Source organism: Pristis pectinata, chromosome 11 (assembly GCF_009764475.1).
Source record: "Pristis pectinata isolate sPriPec2 chromosome 11, sPriPec2.1.pri, whole genome shotgun sequence".
Classification (NCBI taxonomy): domain Eukaryota; kingdom Metazoa; phylum Chordata; class Chondrichthyes; order Rhinopristiformes; family Pristidae; genus Pristis; species Pristis pectinata.
This window is the reverse complement of record NC_067415.1, coordinates 26,431,502-26,454,466: the sequence shown is the minus strand read 5'-3', so window position 1 is coordinate 26,454,466 and position 22,965 is coordinate 26,431,502. Positions and strand designations below refer to the sequence as shown.

General features: G+C 41.5%; 1 protein-coding gene across 7 annotated transcripts in view; it reads left to right on the top strand.

Moving 5' to 3' along the window:
• The window catches only part of LOC127576243 (microtubule-associated tumor suppressor candidate 2-like), a 334,776-nt gene that overhangs the window by 297,816 nt on the left and 13,995 nt on the right, over positions 1–22,965 (top strand). For all 7 annotated transcript variants that reach the window (XM_052026690.1, XM_052026689.1, XM_052026687.1 and 4 more), the window contains 5 exons: positions 11,752–11,966; positions 13,589–13,694; positions 14,716–14,789; positions 20,177–20,275; positions 22,526–22,645. In XM_052026690.1, the coding sequence (XP_051882650.1) occupies positions 11,752–11,966; positions 13,589–13,694; positions 14,716–14,789; positions 20,177–20,275; positions 22,526–22,645 (614 nt within the window). The remainder of the gene's footprint in view (positions 1–11,751; positions 11,967–13,588; positions 13,695–14,715; positions 14,790–20,176; positions 20,276–22,525; positions 22,646–22,965) is intronic.

The following is a 22,965-nucleotide window of genomic DNA, read 5'->3' as shown; positions in this document are numbered from 1 at the left end:
AATCCATGGCCTCCAATCTGAAAAACAACCCTCCACTACCACCCTCTGACTCCTACCACCAAGCCAATTTGTATCCAATTGGCTAGCTCACCCTTGATCCCATGTGATCTAACCTTCTAGACCAGCCTACTGTGCAGGACCTTGTCAGAAGCCTTGCATGTGGACAATGTCTACTGCTCCGGTCTTGTCAATCCTCTCGGTCACCTCTTCAAAAAAAAAACTCAATCAAATTCCTGGGACATAATTTCCCACACGCAAAGTCTTGCTGACTATCCCTAAACAGTCCTTGCTTTTCCAAATGCAAGTATATTCTGTCTCTCAGAATACCCTCCAGTAACCTTCCCACCACTGATGTTAGGCTCACTGGCGTGTAGTTTCCTGGTTTGTCCTTGCAACCCTTCTTAAATAAAGGCACAACATTAGCCACCTTCCAGTCTTCCGGTACCTCACCAGTGCTAAAGCTGATCTCTGCCAGGGTCCCAGCAATTTCTTCCCTACAATGGGGGACAATTTCCACAATGTCCAAGGATACATAGGAAAAGATAGTAAAAAGAAAAAGATCATATTTTAAATAAATCTTCGATAGCCACTTAGGGAGAACTTGGAAAAACAATAGCTTAAAGAATATGGCCCGTTGAAATGAAGTTGATGCACTGATTTTTGCTGTGCACTTAAATGCAACCAGCACCTCGAGGGAAGGGCATTTTGGCTGCTGATGGCAGTGAATATTCTGAAGAAAGAAATACTGGTATAACTGGCAAATTGGAACCCTCCATCCACCTCCCTCCCCTAAGTTTCTCCAGTACCACTTTGGAGGCCCTGGTCCAGGTTCTGGTCAGGAGTTGGACATTCTGTTACCCAAAAGAGATTTTAAAAAAAGCACTCCAGATAATAGCACAACCAAAGAGAAAGTTACTGCCAGGATCTTAGCTCCCAGGATATAGCTGCAATGCAAGATGCAGTTCTGTAGCTACACTGAAGTTGTCAAGATATGGATACTGCTCTCTTACTCTGATCACATCATCAATAGCTTAACTATTCACAGCACCTCCTTCAATGCTTCTATTCACTCTCCTATTAATCAATGCAACCACAACACTGCACTTTTTTCACCTCCTATCAAGGAGTCTAAACTTTCTGTTGTCTGCACAATTACATCAGCCGCTTCACCATACATCCTCCACTCAATCACTCAACTCTGTTTAACCAGGACAGGCACATTTTCCAAGCATCTTAGAAGGGAACAATAAACAAAATCTCTTCTTTCTTGAGGAAAAGATCATGTACAACATGAAGCAAGAGTTGGTGATTATCGACGGCCAAACCTTCTTCTAGATCCTGTCCTCTGTGGAAAAGCTTGTGTTGGTCCTTACTGACAATGAGGGCAGCCATGGCATTACTGGAAAAGGAGTATGTGGTGTCTCTTCATGGAAATTTTAGAGGATTCATTATACAGGGGTTCCCCAGGGTACCAAATGACCTGACTTACGGAAAACCAACTTTGCACAAATTCTCCCGTGCATTTTTAAAGTATTTTTCAAGCTACTAATAACAATTATAAAATATTTCATGCTATTCATTAGTGACTGGATACTGTAGATGTAGTTCATTGGTTTAATTGTGGGTAGTGTTAGGGTGATTATTCAATGAAATGAAAGAATTATAGTAGGTGTATGTAGAGCGATTTGAGATAGATAGCCATAGAAAATGGACGTTTTTGACTTATGAAGAAATCGGCTTACAGACAGTTCTCAGGAACAGAACCCTTATGTAATCTGGGGATTGCCTGCACTGTTTTTCTCTTGTCTCTGTCTCACCCAGAATTCTCTGCATGACAAACCATACTTTATTTTCCCAGCCACGGACGTCTTTCTTGTTCCCTTCACCCTAACCCTTACCAATGTCTCCCATTTCAGTTCCTCAAAATGTGGATTTATCATGGTTTTCACTCATTTTAACTCAGTGTCTTATAACTATCCTGATTAAGTATGCTGTATTTCTTATCTACTAACCTAGTATAAGGTAATGCTATATAAAAAAAATAACCGGAACTATTTTAACAAAAATGAATTAGTTTCATTTCTCAGGTACTCTGAACTGTGCTGGGTAGTCATTTTACATTAATATTGTGGCATCAAAATATTATGCACTTATGATTATTACTTTGTTCTTAATCATTGGTTAAGAACTATTAAGGATGAAGCTGAGAAAACTTCTCAGAGTACATTTGTTAAATGATACATCCATCTTACATTGTAATTAGGTATTTACCTGAAGGCCATTCTGAACCTCAAAGGATTCCATGACTAGTTCAGCTTCTACAAGTGTTTATTTCTGGCCTGCCTCCATCAAATAGCTCACTGTATTTAGTCTAGACATTATTGGAAGTAATTTTCAAGTAGAAAAATGGAATAGACAGATTAGAAAAGAAAGTTGGTGGAGAACATAATAGGTGACAATGCCAGTTTTAAAATTTGCATCCCTGGTTTCAAATCCCTTCTTGCTTTGTCCTCCTTATCTCTGCTATCATCTCTAGCCATTTAGATAGGATGAAAGGTCCAAGCTTGCTCGAGTCTTTCCTTATAACTCAAACCCAACTCGCGAGAGTAAAATCATTTGAACCTAACTTGCCTAGCGAGAAACTGACAGGATCATTTTGGGTAAACCTTTTCTATTTAGCTAGGAAGTTGTATCACAACACCACTAAAGGTCAAACTTTTCTCCAAACTCCCATCAGACTTTGAAGACTTACTGCTCACCAATTATTGTTTTCTGATATGATGGGACAAAGGGATAATGGATGCAGAGTCAAAAGATTGTAAGTTGCTAAAGCCAATGTATGTCTGGAGGAGATGGTACAGATTGGACAGAATGAATCTGTGACGTATTGAAAGATATGGATTTGAGATTTATTCTGTTGGAGGACAAGGACAAGTAAGTTGACTGTGAGGGACATTACGGGGCTATTAAATTTTGGATAAATAGATGTTGGTGTAGAATGGAAATGCTGCAGATATCTAAGCTGAAGGTGCAAAAAGATGCAGGGAAGATTTACTAGCAGAGGCTTAGACTGGGGTGAAGACAGGTAGATACAAGAATAGACTTGGTGATGGTAAACTTCTGGAGGTTGAAGCTTAGCTCTGAGTTGAGGAGAACACCAAGTTTTTCAGTGTGTGATTATTCAGGGAGGCACAAGGAATCGATGAAAAGAGAGTAAGGTTTATAGCCGGGATCAAATATGACTGGCTAAACCTTAATATTGTTTCAGGGTTCTGGTACTACTTTGAAAGCCCAGTACATGTGACAATATCTTTTACTGCAGTAACTGTATTAAGATATTCTTTCTGGGTTTCACAGCCTGTTAGGTACGTCAGGCCTCTGACAATGTACCCAACTGAATTTCATCTCCACTATTTAAAGAGACATTGCAAATACAGTAATTAATGGATTCTGCATTAGCTACACAGCAAAAGGAATGAAGAAAGTGCCTTGTGGCAAAGTCAAAGGTGCACCTAGATTTAGTAGTTCCTCACTGGATTTCACACTGTAGGCTGTGAGAAGTTGCAGGAACACCATCTTCCAGCAGACAGAAGGATAAAGCATGATTAGAGGGAGCCCTGAAAGTTAGCAGTGGAAGCATGATCCTGCACTCCTGGATTCAGTACCTCATGAGAAAAGGAATGGTGAAAAGAGTCACACATTATTAACCTGATCTAGTATTGAATATTATGTAATTCCTTTGGTCTGCCATCATAAACCCATTCTCTAGCCTTCTCACACCAACTCACTTCGCAACTACACCCATTGCTTGTCAATCCCTCTCCAGAAATTCTTTGAACAAAACATTTATAAGGTTGCATAAGGAATCAGCTATGTAGTTGTATTTCTCATTCTTAGATTTGCTTGACACCTGTTCAACACCCTTTGCTTTGACTGATGAGTTCCAGGAAGCCTGGAAACCCATGGACATTCAGTTAAAGTTCAGAACTCATGCTAATGTTATTCTTAATGAACTATTAACAAATTGAAATTGATAATCGATCTTTCCTGAGGTAATTGCTGCCACACAGTCTGATGAGCCTGAGCTAGATACGGGTATCAGCGGGTTGAAGATCGCTTCCTGATATGGTCACTTTCAACAGTTAATTTCCCATCCATTCCTAAATCCCATAAAGGAATTAAAATTCATCTCCATAATTTCAGCCTTTCTGATGTTAAACGGCGTTAAGTTTCAGTGCTGAACACATGCTACACAAGCATAAAGGTGGATTGGGACTGGCAGAAAGTGTGGAAAGAAAGAACTAGATGTCATCAAATTCCATATCGAAACTAATCCTATTAAATGGCATCACTGAAGTGTAGGATAAGGATCAGGAAGAGGCGGAGCTAAGAACAGAATTTATGATGTAAGGGGAGGAATAGAAACCATGCATTGGCTACATTCAGATAGGTAGGACTGGAACCACAAAAAAGCAGCATCATTAGCTGGTCATTTGAAGAGAAACAATGGAGCAAAATGGAATTATCAAAACCTGCTGACACGCATCTTGGTGACAGTCACAGAGAGGAACTTTCTCTATCAATGTGTGCAAATCCTAAGGAAAATACATTTAAACAGCCGAACAAATGTTTGGAGTTTCCATAGCCTAAAATGCAAATTTATTTATATTTTAGAAATGTTACAAATAAGCCCATAAACTAAATTACTGTAGGAAATAGGAAGGTTCCCTACTGCTTTGAGAGTGAGGCTGCTTGTTGACTTGGAATAAAGGTAACTATGTTCTAAATACCTGACCTACGAGTTCCTTATCTCGGAGTACCTCGTGTCAGCACTGACAGCTTGCATTTATTTTGCCTTGAAAAATCTCAAGATGTGTAATAGGAACATTATCTGAAAAAAAATTTAACAGAATTTGACACAAAGCCATGAAAGGGTTATCCGGATAAATGACCAAAGGACGGGTCAAGGAAGTGGATTTTAATGAATATATTTTAAGAAATGGTAGAGAGGTTTAGGATGGGAATTCCAAAACTTAGGGTCAAGGCAGCAGAAAATATCATTGATTATCAATGGTAAATCAATTTAAATTGCAGAGACACAAGAGACCAGAACTGAGGTATATCTTAAGGAAAGACAACTGAGGAACTTAAAAACAAAAGGTTGAGAATCTTTATGTTGAGACATTGTTTAGTAAGAGCCAGTGTAGGTCGACCAGCACAGCCATTTTGGGTAAACAAAACTTGGAGTCGGTTAAGAGTTGCAAGCAGTTTTTATATGAGCAGTTTTCTGAGGTAGGAGGTGGCAGTCTTATCCGGAAAGTGTTGGAGTATTCTCAGAGACATCAAAGGCAAGAATGAGGGTTTCAGCACCAGCTGATATGAAGGTGAGCAATAAGGCTGAGATGGAAATGGGCAGACTCAGTAATGGCATGGGTACATGACTGAAGCTTCAGCTCTGGGCAGCTACAACATCAGAGTTGCGAATGGGCTGGCTCAGCTTCAGGCAGGTTTCAGGAATGGAAATGATAATCAGGGAGCACGGACAGAAGACAATGACTTCAGCCTTTCCCATATTTAGCTATAGAGAATTTTTTCTTATTCAAAACTGGATATGAGATAAATGATGTGACAGATCTGAGGTAGCAGAATGGTCAAGTGAGGTAGGACTGAGTGTCATTTGCTCACATGTATAACCTTGTATTGTGACTCTGTACAAAATGTACACCAGAAGTACAGTAGAAGAGGGCCATGAATGGATCCTTGGGGTACTCAAGAAAATGTTGCAGGAGTTGGAAGACACTGATAACTCACTGACTATATTTCAATAAATAAGAATAGAGCTAAGAAAGAGAAGTTCCACCCAGCTGTACAACAGGAGAGAGATTTTAGATCTGGAAAGAATGGATAATTGGGTCAAAAGCTGAAGGTAGATTGAGGATATTTTAAACACTATTGTGTATTAACTAAACATATTTTTAAAGCAATTTGTAAAACATTGTCAAAATAAAGAACAAGACTTTTTCCCATCCGAGAAGAGGCCATGCCAGATACAGGAAATATTTGGCTTTGCGGCTTTATACCAGCAATATGAGGTGTATCTGGCCCCTCAGCTCAAGATGATCTGGAATGGCCCCAAGACTTGTTGGGGAGACTGAGGTGGAGGGAGATGTCAGAAGTGCTGGCATTTGACCTCCAGCAGAGTCCCGAGTTCCACATCGCAATGCACAGGCATGGGAGGCAGGGATAAACTGATCTGCATGCCACAATTAGTCAGTGATACATGAACACAGAGTACACTTTAATTCTGTATATTTGTGTTTACCATTTTTTTTCATAAAATTATAGCTTATCCTGAGTTTAAGGAGGTTCAGCAAGTTATCCATAATCACTTCATTCAAGGTACATTATTATATTAGTAGGTCACATGAAATGACCTACTTTTAAATTAGTCTCTGTAAGTTGTTCATAAAACACTGGAGATTAAATACTGGTTTTGTAGATGGTCTCCCTTGGTCTTCCATCCTTCTTAAATGTTATAAGTGGTACAAAAAACTCTAGATGCCCAGATGTAAATCTCTCTAAAATATTTTAAATAATAAGAATCTTCTGTCTTAACCAATTTGCAATCAGTTTTGATTTGAGATGAAGATGTATGCTGGTGGCATTTTATCGAAGAATCTATAAAGTATTGAGCATTTGATCATAATTGATGAACCTCATAAACTACAGTTAGAAAGTGAAAATCAAAGTACAATGATTTCTAGTTTTAAAAAATCTAACTCAAGAACTACATAAGAATCTTTGAAGAAGAAATTAAATTGCACGACTGCAGATGTGGGGTTAGTCATTCTTTACAACATTAATGAACTGTATCTTCAAAAAGCAAGAGATGACCATTCCTTCAGTGTAGTTTATAACACATTAGAGAAATTTGTGACTTGGATGATGACTGAAAACTGGACGTTGAAATGCATCTGCAAAGTATGTTAGCTGCTTTTTCAGCTTTCTTGTGCAGCTGCCAAGACACTTAACTGGCATTAATATTGAAAAAACTTCCTAATGAAGTTTTACAATGAACAACAATCATACTGACCGAGTGGATCAATATTGAGAAATCTCTGCTTCAGTAACCAGGTCCTGTACACATTGGATATCTTGTAATGGAGTATCATAGTAAGAGTTTAGTGTTAGGGAAACTAGATGCAAGATTCGTGACTTAATGTAGAATGCAAAAGACACTTGCTTAATCTATATATTTCTAGTGCAGCAAGGAAAGCACTGATTCAGGTCTGGAAAATAAAAAATGCTGCAGAAAAACTAGTGAGAACAGAAGAACTATTTGAAAATATTGTAAGAGCAATCAAGAGTCAATAGTAAGGGAATCAGAAAATGGTGGTTCAGTTGGTTGAGAAGGAATATGACCCAAACTAACTGATCAGAAAGGTAAGCAAATTGATCGATACATCAACTGTACAAAGTAACACCTTCTAATTAAGGCAGTTGAAGATGCATCAAAGTATTGAATTTGATAAAAGCATAAAGTTAAGCAGATAAGATGGAAGATGAGGTGTTGTTCCTCAAACTTGTGCCTCAGTGTGACCATGCAGGAGGCCACAGACAGAAAGGTCAAAATGGAAATGGAACAGCGAATTTAAGTGGCAAGCAACTGGAAGGTCAAGGTCACGAATGCTGTGGACTGAATGCAGGTGTTCCACAAAGCAATTACCCAATTGCATTTAATTTCTCCAATGTAGAGGAGACCATATTGTGAGCACCGAATGCAGTATGCTAGATTGGAAGAAGTGCAAATCAATTACTGCTTTACCTGAAAAGATTGCTGGGGTCCCTGGAGGGTAGGAAGGAGAGAAGTAAAATAGTAGGTGTTGCATCTCCCGCAGTTGCATGGGAAAGTGCCAAAAGACAGGGAGTGAATGGGTTAGGGTTACAGACAGAAACATGGACTAGGGGAGTGTGAAGTGTGTAATCCATTTGAAATGCTGAAAGAGGAGGTAAGGGGAATATGGACTAGTGGTGAAATTTTATTGGAATTGGTGGAACATATGAAGAATGATCCATTGAATAAAGAGGCTGGTGGAGTGGAAGGTAAGGACCTTGCACTATTCAGAAGAGAGGGTGAGAGCAGAGGTGCAGGAATATATGAGATGTGGTGGAAAGCTCTGTCCACCATGGTAGAGAGAGAGCCACAGTTCAGGAAGAAGGAAGACATCGCAGAGGCAATGAGTTCCCAAGACCAATAAAGAGTTCACTTTTATTTTTGATGTCATGATGATGCTTTGATCTTGGGTATAAGATCACAGTAAGAACATTTTTCTAAAAGCACAGAGGGAGGAGATTCAGAAAAAAAAATGATAGGTAGGGTAAAAGCCTTAAGGAAGCCTTTACATTTGTCTTTAAGCAAATAGACAACGAAGAGGAGAGATGTTTAAATACTTTTGATGTAAACATTTTTGTGAGAAAAAAACATTTTTGGGAATGTAAGTTTAATGGAAAGACATTGGAAAGAGGAGTTTAGCTCCCCTCTGATGTCATTTAGTAGGTAACCTCAGCAGTAGATGACTTGTTTCATAGTCTGTTGTTTTCCCACAGCTCACGACTAATCTCATTAGCTACTTCAATTTAATCATGTCTTAATTTACATAGAGACCAAAAGACCACAAGAGAGCTACAGTCAACTAATAACACATCTTGTGGTCAGTTAGTAAATACAGTATTATTGCCGCAGGCCAGCTCACAGAAACTTCTATCAAAAAGTGTTTAAAATCCCTCAATATTTGTCATATCTGTGAATGTACGTGTGGTGCAACTATGTGTAGTGCAGGGAATGGAGAGCTGCTGGAACATGTGTATCTTGTTTATTCAGCTGTCAGATTACACTGTGATTACACTGCTCGTGTGTCTCTGTGATTACACTGCACATGTGTATTTTAATGCATTTATGCACACTGCACCGCTTTCCATTTTTGAAATTAATGATTCATATATTCTCATTATTGACAGATTTAATTTATTCATGGGTTTTCTAAATCTCGCTGATCATCAAAATGATTTGGTATCATTGGTGTTGTATCCATTCTTGACTGGAGAGGGATCCCACTACTCGTCTCAATTCAGCAGAATCCTCAGTCATTTCTTCCTCAGTCATTTCTTCCACAGTCTCCACTGGACCAGTTAGTTAATATCTTGGAAACACATAACACTTCAAAATTCTCTTTCATGTCTTTTTTTTTCCCTAGAATTAAGTGACTTATGAATACACCTCCAATTTTATCTCTTATTTTTACAAGATATCTCCTTATACCAAAGATTTTAACTATCACTCCAGTATGCCATTTTTGGGTATCAAATTTGCTAGATGGTGTCAACAAACACACTTTGCCATGTTGTTTGATTTATGTCTCTCCACAGCATGAGTCATAATTTTGTTTCTCTTTTATCTGCTGCTTTTCCACTCTCCCCTCAAGATTTGGCTGAACCAAGCTCCATCATGTTCTGAGTACTCTGTGCATCAGTAACTCAGATGTGTATAACGTGCAATAGGATGAGGCATTGTTATGGAGTTTAGATGACCAATATCTCATTGTTAAACTTAAGTGTCCCTGTAATACTTACTTCCTTGCCAATTCTCACTTATCTTTCCACTGCACCATTTGATGCTGGATGATATGGTGAAATAAGCAAGCATTTAATACACTTAAAAAAAAATTTCTCACTCTTCATCATTTTACATGAGGTGAAATTGTTTTCTCTTGACCACCGTCCATTACATGACTGATTACAGTAAGTCGGAGCGTCACACACATGTTTTAACATAGTGTTGCATCATAGTGAACTAACAAGGACTCACTTGGTTAAATTTAGGCTATATGGCCTGAGATTAAAAGCTAAAATTAACTAGAAGTTTTAAAACTAATGTGTTTAATTAAACTGCTGAATAGTTGTGTACAATGGCAGAAGGCAAAATTCCATTAATTTTTCACATTCTTTCAAAATACTGCAAAGTACTACTTTTATCAATGAACTAGTTAACAGTACAGTTGAGATGTGATAAAATTGGTTTTCAGGTTTTAAACCAGCTGACTATTATTACATCTAAACATGGTTTTAAAAATTCTAAGTGGATTGACAAAATCCTTGACATCTCCTTGGTTATAAATAATATATTTTATCTACATTGCATCAACAGTGTTGTCTCTCAAATAGGTCACTGATTTATTCAAGTAATTTTGACCGAAGTTCCATTGTGCTTGAGGAACAGTCAAGGCAAAATCATTCACCTTCTTGGGAAAATACATCATGTGGGGCCTTAACTGAATGTGCTAACAGTTTTAACTGTTCACATAGATCAGTTTTTGAAGGACCACTAACTAACTTGCTTTTATGAGTATGAGAACAGGTATACTGTCATGATGCTTAAAAATCTCAAGCACATGGTATATTAACTTCATGCTAAAATCATTATGGTAACTCTTTCTGCTGTCATCACCTCTCTTCATTCATTATTGCACAACTTCCTTTTTCTGTTGTGGATTTACAGAGTGGATTCTGCTCTTCTCACAGTGGTGATAGTGCTGGGCAGAAGAGCTAGTATATTGATTAAGATCATAGAGCAAATGATTCTATCTTGCCATGCAGTTCCAAGACTACTGCTTTAATTAACAGCAAGAAAAGACAGCAACCACTACTTTAACATAGAGTCATACAGCATGGAAACAGGCCCTTCAGCCCAACTGGTCCATGCCAACCGAGATTCCCATCTGAACTAGTCCCACTTGTCCGTGTTTGGCCCAAATCATTCTAAACCTTTCCTATCCATATGCCTTTTAAATGTTGTTAATGTACCTGCCTCAAGCACTTCCCCTGGCAACTCATTCCATATACTGACCACCCTCTGGGTGAAAAAATTGCCCCTCAAGTTCCTATTAAATCTCTCCCCTCTCACCTTAAACCTGTGCCCTCTAGTTCATGATTCCCTAACCCTGGGGAAAAGACTCTGTGCATTGACCCTATCTATGCTCTTCATAATTTTATACACCTCTATAAGATAACCCCTAATTTTCCTATGCTCCAATGAAACCTGCTCAACCTCTCTCCATAACTCAGTCCTTTGAGTCCCGGTAACATCCTCATAAATTTCCTCTGCACATATGTCGATGTTAAACATATGAACATATTATTAATTACTGTGAACATATTAATTAGCACACTTAAAACAAATCAATGAAGTCTTCTTTGTTTTGTTGATGTCAGTACCTGATATAGTCACGGTTCGCACTGAGATCTAGCAATGCATGGCTGTTGATTGAATGGTTATTATCAGGGTGTATTGAAGCAAATTTATGTCCGTAGCCTGTACAAATAATAAAAAATACACTACATTATAGCCATTGTACTGATGATTCTTTTGTGATGGTCTGAGTTCTTCACCTCAAATGCCACTTGCAATGAACACAAAAATGTAACAGATCTGCAACCATCAGTACTTCATTCTTTTTGGGTACCTAAAAATATGTGCTCCAGATACAAGCCATGTTTGGAATTAATATCATTTACTTTCACCATTGCATTTTGCTAAATATCACTGTAATGATTGCGCTGATTGCTGTATTCAAGTTTTTTTAAAAAAGTTTTAGACTGATATTATACCCAAGATGGTCTTAGTACACTTTCCTGCCATTGTATATGGTCCCAATGTAGTGATGATCTTTAGTGGTTTCATCATGGTTGTTTCAGCCCTTAATACAGCACGATGTGAAAAGCTGCAAAAGGAGAAGGAAGAGCTGGAAAGGAGGTTTGAGATCGAGGTACAGAGGCTCCAACTGCAACAGCAAGCAGAGATCCGGGACCTTGAAGAGAGGTTGAAGGCTCATTACACTACAGAGAAAGAGCACCTCATAGAGGAACACACAGAGTACCTCAAGAAAATCCAATCTCAGCACAAGGAACAGGTCTGTATCAACATCTTAATTAGTAATTAATTTAAAGGTTAATTGGATTGAAAATCCACAACTATTCTGGCTCATTAATCTGGCAGGATATGGCTGAAGAGTCACCAATTTAAATCTGTTTATATGCAAGGGACCCATTTTTTCCTCTTTTATTCCTCTTTTGCACCATTTAATTTATTTATTTATTGGTAACTTATTGTAATTTTTAGATTTGCACTGTTCTGCTGCCACAAAACAACAAATTTCATGACATATGTCAGTGGTAATAATTCTGATTTTGATCTTTTTCTGGTGAGGGAAGTGAAAAGACCAAGAGAAGGTACTGCAAGGCGAGTATTTTTCTGCTCAGCCTCCTAAAACAAGAATGTATGAGTTTGGTATGGCAGGACTGAGTTGCAGCTTGGATCATAGAAGATGAAGAAGTTTCTCAATCATTTTCATTTTATTTTATTTCCGTGTCAGGGCTGGCCTCAAGTCTTTTTTTCTCTGAGCTTCTGATTAACTTTCCTCCTCCAACCATTCCACCCCACCACCAAGAACAACAGTCTCCAATCTACCTCAACCTCATGGTCACCATCCAATTTACTTTTAATTAGTTGATCTTTCCCTGACCTCACCTGCCTTGGCAAGATCACACCTGAGGACCTGCTGGCACTTAGATCTGATTATGGAGCCTGAGTATTTTCAGGCCTGTTGTCTTTAAATATACAAATAGGCAACATGGTTTATTGCACCATGATTTCACTGAGAATACCTGGATATAATCCAGTCTGAACATTGTCCATTTTCCATTTACCTATTAAATTTTCCAAGTAAGCTTACTTCATATCACCTGAAAAAGGGTCCAAGTTTAGGTTTCTGTACAGTATTGACCGTAATTTGACACCAATTGAGCAACTTCATTGATTGCTACCATGAGAACATAAAACTGGTAATATAAGAAGCCATTCCTTTTAAGATACTGCAGAAGCATAGTGTCAGTGAGAAGAGCGGAGATGGAGAACAACATGGAACAATGTTTTATTGAGTACTACTTTACCTTCTCTATTATAGTCAAGATGGTATCTGAGCACTGTCTTGAAAAATTAATTAGAACCTGAAAAAAATATATTGTTTTGAAAGTCTTTTAGCTATAAGAAAGTCTAATTGTGAAATAACTTTATTTTTCTTGTTCTCATTGAAAGAGCAACATTTCCATGCTATGCAAAATGTCTTAGAAAGTGAGAGCACAGATTAATAATCTCACTGTCTTTGATCCCAACAGTTGGTTTTAGCCTTAGCTGCAGATACATAACCCACTGAAGTGTTATTTTAATTATCTCACGTTTCTTGCTGTCTTCCAGTTTGACTTTGTCATGTAGTACCACTACAGGAACGCTATCCTAATGTTTTTCATGATTGGTATAATCATTGTGTTATCATATTGAAATATTTCCAATTATTCTTTTGAAATTTCAGATGTTTTGCAGGTTTTATAGGAAATTTTGGTGAGATAATGACAGTATTAACACTTTTATATCCATATTACAAATTAGTTTAGAAAGTTTTACAGATAGAAGGTTGTACTCGAAGGAGGAATTGTTTGTGGCAGTCACAAATTGTTTTTCTTTGTATTTTATCAGGTGGAAGACATGATGGCTAACCATACCAGTACAATCACAGAACTAGAGAACAATCACACTGTTGCAATAACTATTCTTCAAGATAAGCATGAAAAGAAACTTGAAGGTACTACTCAGGATTGATATAAAGAAAACTACCTTGTGATATATTGCTGAATGTACTGATAGAAAGAATGGTAGTACAAGGAAACTCTATGGGAAATCTACAGTAAGCAATTGCAGAAGGAAGCATTAATGAAAAGAATGCATTGATATCCATATTCTGCAAGTATATTTTGTATCACTATGATAACAACCCTTCTTGCTGATCTTATTGAAGTGCATTCCTTGATCAAGTCTCATATAGTTTGTGTTCATTTTTATTGCATATTTATTGAGTGATTCAGTAAGTTTCTGAAACACTTTGTTCATCCATCTGCCTCTGTCTCCCAACTCCAGCCCTATCCGTCTCATACCTATCTCCATCTGCCCATCATTCTTTACGCATCCTCATTCCACTAATCACCTACTGGCCCCTGTCTCACCTCTCCCCCTCTCTTTTTACTGACTATTTTCCCTCTCCACACTCACTCCTGATGCATGTCTTCCACCTGACATGTCACAGATTCTTTTCCCCCTGCAGATGCTGCTCGAGCCACTGAGTTCCTCCAGCAAATAGTTTGTTGATCTCCCATGCAAACTGCCACTCACTGGTATTAATAGGAAATGGTATCACTACCACTTGCAGTACCTGCTCTAACTGACCATTGAGGTAATCTTAATTGAGCAGCAAATCACAAATTTTCAATTGTTCCCAAGTCTTAAGCAGTAGGGAACTATATTTGGATCAATGATGTTAATCGTCTAAAAGGTATTAACATATTCAGGAAAGAGCAGAAAATGGCAGAAAAAAAATGATCCAGAGACCTGAAACAAAAGTTATGAAGAAGATTCACCAATTGAGTTTGTTATAATTGGAATACAGAAGATTTTTAAAAATCCTACTTCCAGCTGTTGAAAGATATGTAAGTGTTAATTTGTCAAACTATTTTCCATGTGCAGTTTGTCTTGCATTCCTGCTTCTAGGGGATTTGACTTTCTCAGTGGTACTTACAGTGAAATTTCATGCAGCATTTTCTTTTTTTCAGAACTAAAATCCATACATGAACTTGAGAGGATGACTTTAGAAGAAGAATTTGAAAAACTAAGACTCTCCCTTCAGGTTAGTACTATTTCGGAACATAGAGTTAAGACAAAATCTAATTAGGACCAGTCCTTTGACAAAAGCGTCATGCAAATCATTCATTTTGTTTACAAATATGTAGTTGCTGATAAATTTTTATTATTTTGTATGTGATATTGTGACAAATATCATTTTTATGTTAAATACTTTTTTTTGCCAAAAGCATGAGGTGCATGGGACAGATGAGAAGAAGGTGGAAAAAAAAGGAGTAGACCACCTGGCCCCTCAAGCCTGCTCCACTATTCAATGTGATTATGGCCAGGTCATGATTCCTTCTCCGTGTCAGTTCCCCATAAGCTTCAATTCCCTGATCTTTCAAAAATGTATCCACCTCCTCTCTAAGTACCTCCAGGAGAATTCCAGGGATTTACCACCCTCTGTGATAACATTCCTCTGAAGGAATTGGGCATGTGTGGTGACTCACCGTTTAGTCGGGCGAACCAGCTCAGCAGTCGGGTTGCGCGGCGTTGGAGCGACGAGGCCCAAGATGGCGGCGGGCCTCGTCTTTCCCGAGCGACGGGGAGAACCCGCGCGCGGGAAAGTCTTGATGACGTAGTACTTACGTCATTGCCGGTTGCTTTGGGCGGGAACAGTCTCCCTTAAAGGGCCCGCGCAAGGCGGGAAAATAAACCACTTCTTGTTCGACAATCCTCCGACTAGCGTCTTGTTTTATTTCGCGGTAGCAACCGCTACATTGGTGACCCCGACGGTCCAAACGGATTTTGGACCCGCGCAATGGCCGACAGCACAGCAGCCAACGCAGTAGCCCTCAAGCTGCCCACCTTTTGGACACTTCGGCCCAGTGTCTGGTTTGACCAGGCCGAAGCACAATTCCACCTTCGGCAGATCACCTCCGACTCCACGAAGTACTACCATGTGGTTAGCTCTCTGGATCAAGAGACAGCTGCCCAGGTTGGGGACTTCATCCAGTCGCCTCCGGAGGAAGATAAGTACCCGGCTTTCAAAGACCTTTTGATTCGGACCTTCGGCCTCTCCCGTCGTGAGCGCGCTGCCCGCCTGCTTCATCTGGATGGCCTGGGGGACAGATCCCCATCCGCCCTAATGAATGAGATGCTGGCATTGGCCGAGGGGCACAAGCCATGCCTGATGTTCGAACAGACCTTCCTCGAACAGCTCCCCGATGACATCCACCTGTTGTTAGCTGACGCCGACTTCAGCAACCCCCGTGAGGTGGCTGCCCGGGCAGATGTCCTGTGGAGGGCCAAGCATAAGAGTGGCTCGTCCGTCAGTCAAATCACCAGGCCGCAAGCCCAACGCCCGCCTCGCCCGGCCTCAGCAACCGAACAACCGCACCCCAGGAACGCAGACGACGACACGGGTGACCAGCTGTGCTTCTACCATCAGAGGTGGGGTGCGGAGGCCCGTCGATGCTGCCCACCTTGCAAGTTTCAGGGAAACGCCAGGGCCAGCCACCGCTGATGGCTACGGCGGCTGGCCGCCGACAGAGCCTCCTCTTCGTTCAGGACAAGAAATCTGGACGGCGTTTCCTCGTTGATACTGGAGCGGAGGTCAGTATTTTGCCCCCGACCGGCCGCGACACTCGTAACAGGCCACCCGGTCCTCTACTCAATGCCGCCAACGGTACAACAATACGGTCTTTCGGCACCCGTACACTTCAATTACAATTCGGCGGCAGACAGTTTACCTGGACCTTCACCCTTGCCACGGTCGCCCAGCCACTCCTAGGAGCTGATTTCCTTCGGGCCCACAACCTGTTAGCCGACCTGCGAGGGAAGCGGTTAGTCCACTCTAGCACCTTCCAGACCTATCCCCTGGGAGAAATCAGCACGCCAGCCCCGCGCCTGGACTCCATTTCCCTTTCTGGCAATGATTTCGCCAAGCTCCTAGCCGAATTCCCATCAATTTTGGCACCTTCGTTTACGAATTCTAGGCCCAAACACGGGGTACGACACCACATCATTACTACAGGGCCACCCCTTCATGCCCGAGCACGACGATTACCTCCAGACAAGCTCCGCCTGGCAAAGGAAGAGTTCCGTCACATGGAGGAGCTGGGGATTGTTCGCAGGTCAGACAGCCCCCGGGCCTCCCCCCTGCACATGGTCCCCAAAGCCACCGGAGGGTGGAAGCCCTGCGGCGACTATCGCAGGCTGAATGACGCTACCACCCTGGACCGCTATCCCATCCCTCACATCCAGGACTTCGCAGCGAACTTACACGGGGCCCGCATCTTTTCCAAAGTGGACCTCGTTCGGGGATACCACTAAATCCCGGTCCATCCAGATGACATCCCCAAAACTGCAATTATCACCCCATTCGGCCTGTTCGAATTCCTTCGGATGCCATTCGGCCTTAAGGACGCCGCGCAGACCTTCCAGCGGCTGATGGATGCGGTAGGCCGAGACCTGGACTTCGTGTTCATTTACTTAGATGACATACTGATCGCCAGCCGTAACCGCCAGGAACACCTTTCCCACCTCCGCCAGCTGTATTCCCGCCTCCGCGATTTCGGCCTCACGATCAACCCGTCCAAGTGCCAATTCGGACTTGACTCTATCGATTTCCTCGGCCACAAAATCACCAGCGACGGGGCAACACCCCTACCCGCCAAGGTGGACGCTATCCGCCATTTTGCCCGCCCCGACACAGTCAAAGGCCTACAGGAATTCCTTGGGATGGTCAACTTTTACCATCGGTTCATCCCTGCAGCAGCCCGTATCATGCGCCCTCTGTTCGCGCTGCTGGCTGGTAAGGGCAAGGACATCACCTGGACTGACGAGGCTGCGGCTGCTTTCGTTAAGGCCAAAGACGCCCTGGCAGACGCCACGATGCTTGTACACCCTAGGACTGACATCCCGACTGCCCTCACGGTAGACGCGTCCAACACCGCGGTGGGTGGGGTACTGGAACAGCTACTTGAAGGCCGCTGGCAACCCTTGGCATTTTTCAGCAAGCACCTTAGACCGCCCGAACTGAAGTACAGCACTTTTGATCGGGAACTTCTAGCACTGTATCTGGCGGTCCGGCATTTCCGATACTTTCTAGAAAGCAGGCCTTTCACCGCTTTCACCGATCATAAGCCTCTGTCCTTTGCCTTCTCCAAAGTCTCCGATCCCTGGTCAGCTCGTCAGCAGAGACATTTATCCTACATTTCCGAATTCACAACTGACATCCAACATGTCTCCGGAAAGGATAATGTCGTTGCTGATGCACTTTCCAGACCAACCATCCACAACCTATCCTTGGGTGTCGACTACACGGCCCTAGCTGACGCACAGCAAGCTGACGACGAACTGCCCAGCTACAGAACCGCAGTCTCGGGTCTGCAGCTCCGAGATTTCTTGGTTGGTCCAGGTCAGCGGACCCTACTTTGCGACGTTGCGACTGGTCAGCCCCGCCCTATAGTCCCTGCAGCCTGGCGGAGACGCGTTTTTGACTCGGTACATGGGTTGGCGCACCCGTCCATCAGATCTACTGTCCGACTGGTCGCCAGCAAGTTTGTCTGGCATGACCTGCGCAGACAGGTCAGTGAGCGGGCCAGGACTTGTCCGCACTGCCAGATGTCAAAAATCCAGCGACACACAAGGTCCCACCACAGCAGTTCGAGCCTACCCGTAGGAGGTTCGACCACATACACGTCGACCTCGTGGGCCCTCTGCTGGTTTCAAGAGGAGCCGGGTACCTCCTTACCATCGTGGACCGGTTCACGAGGTGGCCTGAGGCAACCCCCCTGACTGACATCACAACTGATTCCTGCACCCGGGCGCTGCTCACAACTTGGGTCTCACGTTTTGGTGTTCCGGCCCACATTACTTCAGACAGAGGCACCCAATTCACTTCCAGTCTCTGGGCTGCATTAGCGAACCTGCTAGGGACGCAGCTGCACACCACCACGGCCTACCATCCTCAATCAAACGGGTTGGTGGAACGTTTTCACCGCCATCTGAAATCAGCCTTGATGGCCCGCCTGAAGGGTCCTAACTGGGTTGACGAGCTGCCTTGGGTCCTGCTCGGCATACGTACTGCCCCCAAAGAAGACCTCCGCACTTCGTCAGCTGAGCTTGTGTACGGGGCGCCCCTAGTTGTCCCCGGGGATTTCATACCTGCCCTTCGGGACCAAGGGGAACAACCCCCAGCAGTCCTACAAAGACTGCGCGAGAAGCTTGGCAACTTGGCCCCGATTCCCACCTCACGGCACGGTCAAGCCCCATCCTGCCAGCCCAAGGAACTACGGGACTGTAAGTTTGTTTTCGTTCGCAGGGGCACACCTCGGGCGCCATTGCAACGACCATATGAAGGGACCGTTCCGAGTCATACGGAATAATGGATCCACCTTTATTTTGGACATTGGAGGCAGGGAACAGGTTTTCACGGCGGACCGCCTCAAACCGGCCCATTTGGATCTGCAACAACCTGTTGAGGTTGCAGCGCCGCAACGCAGAGGCCGGCCCCCTAAGCGGCAGCTGGCACAGCCCACGGACCTTGGGGACTGTATCGCCGGTTCTGGGGGGGGGGGGGGGGGGTTGTGTGGCGACTCACCGTTTAGTCGGGCGAACCAGCTCGGCAGTCGAGTCGCGCGGCGTCGGAGCGACGAGGCCCAAGATGGCGGCGGGCCTCATCTTTCCCGAGCGACGGGGAGAACCCGCGCGCGGGAAAGTCTTGATGACGTAGTACTTACGTCATTGCCGGTTGCTTTGGGCGGGAACAGTCTCCCTTAAAGGGCCCGCGCAAGGCGGGAAAATAAACCACTTCTTGTTCGACAATCCTCCGACTAGCGTCTTGTTTTATTTAGCGGTAGCAACCGCTACACATGTTTCATTATATTAGATGTGCTAAATAACTCTTAACTTATTGTCCTTATAGGAAGTCGGAGCAAAAATTCTTAAAAATAGGAATAAAAAGTGGACAGTGCTAGGCCTTTAATGTTGAAGGTTTGGGGTTCAGTGTTGCAGAGGTTTGGACAAGGTAGACCAGCCCAAGTGAAAGATTTAGATGTAGGCTGAATGGAAAGAGTTGTCCAACCAAATTGATGTGTGCAAATAAATTTGTGCAAATAAATTTGTGCAAAACTTCACCTTCCTCTTGAAGCCAGCAAATCTTTCTCGTTTAGGCCCATCTTTGTGGTATATCCTAATATAAGAAATTTGCTGGTGTCAAGAGGAAGGTAATAATAAACTCACTTTTGCCAATGTTTCATTTTTCTTCATGATGCAGCTTAGAGAAGGAAAGGCATCTGGATCGTCATTGATTGCAATTCCAGCTGTTAATGGTCAAAGCCCGAAAAGGACACTTCAGAATTAGGAATCATTATTTTCCTGATAATCATTTTAAAATAAAATAGTTTCCACAACTTATTAAACCAATTTTTTGTTTCTGTATTCAAGGATCAAGTTGACACATTAACATTTCAGAATCGTTCACTGAAGGATAAAGCAAGACGATTTGAAGAGGCCTTAAAAAAAACTACAGATGAGCAAGTTGAGGTAAAAAAAATACCTGGAATTTGTGTGCTATAATTAATTAATGCCTGAAGTGATAAATATTGCTTAATTTAATTTTTCATTTTTCTCATATAAACCAATTATATCCACAAAAACAGATGTGTAATGTGTCTGTTTTTCATAATTGTTCTCAATTCAGCTCCATATAATCTCTCAGCAAGCCGAAAACAGGCTCTACATGGGACATGTGGCAAGGGCTCAGTACACCAGAGCCTCTCTAGTTTATGGAGATAAGAAGCCCACTGATTATTTTAGGCCATTTTGTAAAATTAGTTTGCTTTGTTGCACAGCAGCCAAGCAAGTGATTATTGAGGCTGTCACTATCATTTTGTACTTAAATGTGGAACTGTGCTTCCTCATTAAAACTGAAAGTCACCTTTGGTTTCTAATTTCTCTTCACCTTCCCCATAACTCACTTTAGGCCTTGGCTGCCACACCTCAAATGGCAAGCTGCCCGGGAGAGTACATTTGGTACATTGTGGTTTGCCAGTAATGTATATAAAGAATTAGTGGATCTATTTTCCATGGTGCAATCCAATTTCTAGGGCCTCAGTTCCACACATAATATCTCCCCTGTGGTGTGGCATATATTGAGGACTCAACAGATCCAAGTGGAGTTGTAACTTTCTATTTAATGACTCTACACGTTCAGACACACTGCACAATGCATATGCATGATTCCTGATTGGATGAAGTTATACATAGGTAGTGAAAATCAAAAAAAATGCAGATGCTAGAAATCTGGAATAAAAGCAAAAAATGCTGGAAATACTCAGCATATCAGCCAGCAACTGAGGAAAGAGAAACAGAGTTAACGTCCAGGTGCAAAGCTTTGAATGTTATCTCTGTTTCTCTTTCCATAGATGCAGCCTGTCCTGCTGACTGTTTCCAGCATTTTATGTAATTATTATACATAGGTAAACCAGTAAGTATTGATGGACAAGAATTATCCTGCTGGCAAAATCATTTTAGTGTGAATTGTAACTTTATTTCTTCATGAAATCTGAGGTTTTAAATTCTGGTTGCTCTTTATAATTTCCTGATCTCATTTTCCCATAGCTTAAGAAACCCGTGCAAGTGTTTAATTTGACAGGCAAATGGGGATAGAATGTTGCAGATTTTAATTTTTGTTCTGTTTGGAGATCTTTTTTTTCAGTCTTTATTACTGTTTGGCAAAATTGGAAATTTTTGGTTTCTATAAATCACAACTAAATCAAATTCAGTCATTGCAATGGATAATTTGAGATACAATTTGTTTTTTTTGTTGGTTAAGACTGAAAAATTCAACCCCACGTGTATTGATGAGTATTACACTGGAGGAGTTTCTGCCTATACAGCAACATAGGTGGAAGCTATAAAGATCAAATGGCATAATTTGAAAAGGAGCAAGGAGTTCTCCGTGTGTCTTTCTTTCCCTAAGTAGAGTTGCTAAGAATAATCAGTGCCTCAAGCACCTAATTGCTCTTTGTACATCTTGACCAAATGCAAATGAAAGTTTATTCTTTGACTTGCCAGAAGCTCACAGAGACTAATACATTGTGTGTAGAGTAACTTTGAAATGTTTCTGAGAGACTTTGTGTTAATAGTATCCTCAGACACAAAGTTGTGATTTGTAGGTATTGAGGAATTCCATTCAATTATTTTGTAGCTGGTCACTATTTGCTATCCAATCAACAGTCCTAATCCTTTTAAGAAAGGGCAATTGTTGTGTCAATATTATCTGAAAGTAAGGATGGTACCGTCAAACTCAAAACTGCCTTCTTGAGGGATGGTAAATGATAACACACTGTTGGACAGGGATTGATATGTACAGCAGAGAGTGGAATTGCTGTTTAGGCAGTTTGAGCAGGATGCTGGACCCAAACTGGATGGACTTTGGCAGTCTTTCAGATACTGCTGCATAGTGAAGCTCTATTTGTGTGGCTACTAAAAGTATGGCTGTTAATGCTACCACTGATTTTCAGAACCAGATTGCTATTTGTTCTGGCAAGTTATTGTAACCAGCAGCAAGTGTGTGTGTGTGTGAGTGAGAGAGAGAAAGAATGAGTGTGAGAGAACCTATCTGTGTAATGTATATATACCTGGGCTCTGTATTGGTGCTTTTTACTTCAGTGTTATAAGATGTCCCTTCAGATAATAATATCTCACATGTGATCATATATAGTTCAATGGACTGAAGTAAAAATTGAATTTAAATATTTTTATCTGTTTTTTTTAAATTATATTTCACAGATTGCCTTGGCACCTTACCAGCACTTAGAGGAAGATATGAACAGTTTAAAACATGTTCTTGAAATGAAAAATCAACAAATCCATCACCAAGAAAAGAAAATTATGCAACTGGAAAAACTGGTTAGAAAAAAATTAGATCTCTATTCATAAAACTTGCATGGTTGAGAATCAGATTTGTCAATTTGCTAAATCTGCGTGGTTTTGATGGAAGTGTCATGTTAGAGCAACAACATAACTGTGTTTTAGAATAGTTTCCTATGGCTCAAATTTCACTAAAATCTGACAATCTTAAAATTGAAGCATTCTATTGAAGTTGTACGGAATATGCAAAATTAGTTTGTGCTGTGCCTTTAGATTAAAAAGTAAAGTCCTTTAAGTTTTAACTATCAAGAGTTTCAATTGCATAACTCCATTTTTATCAGTGTTACACTGATAAAAAT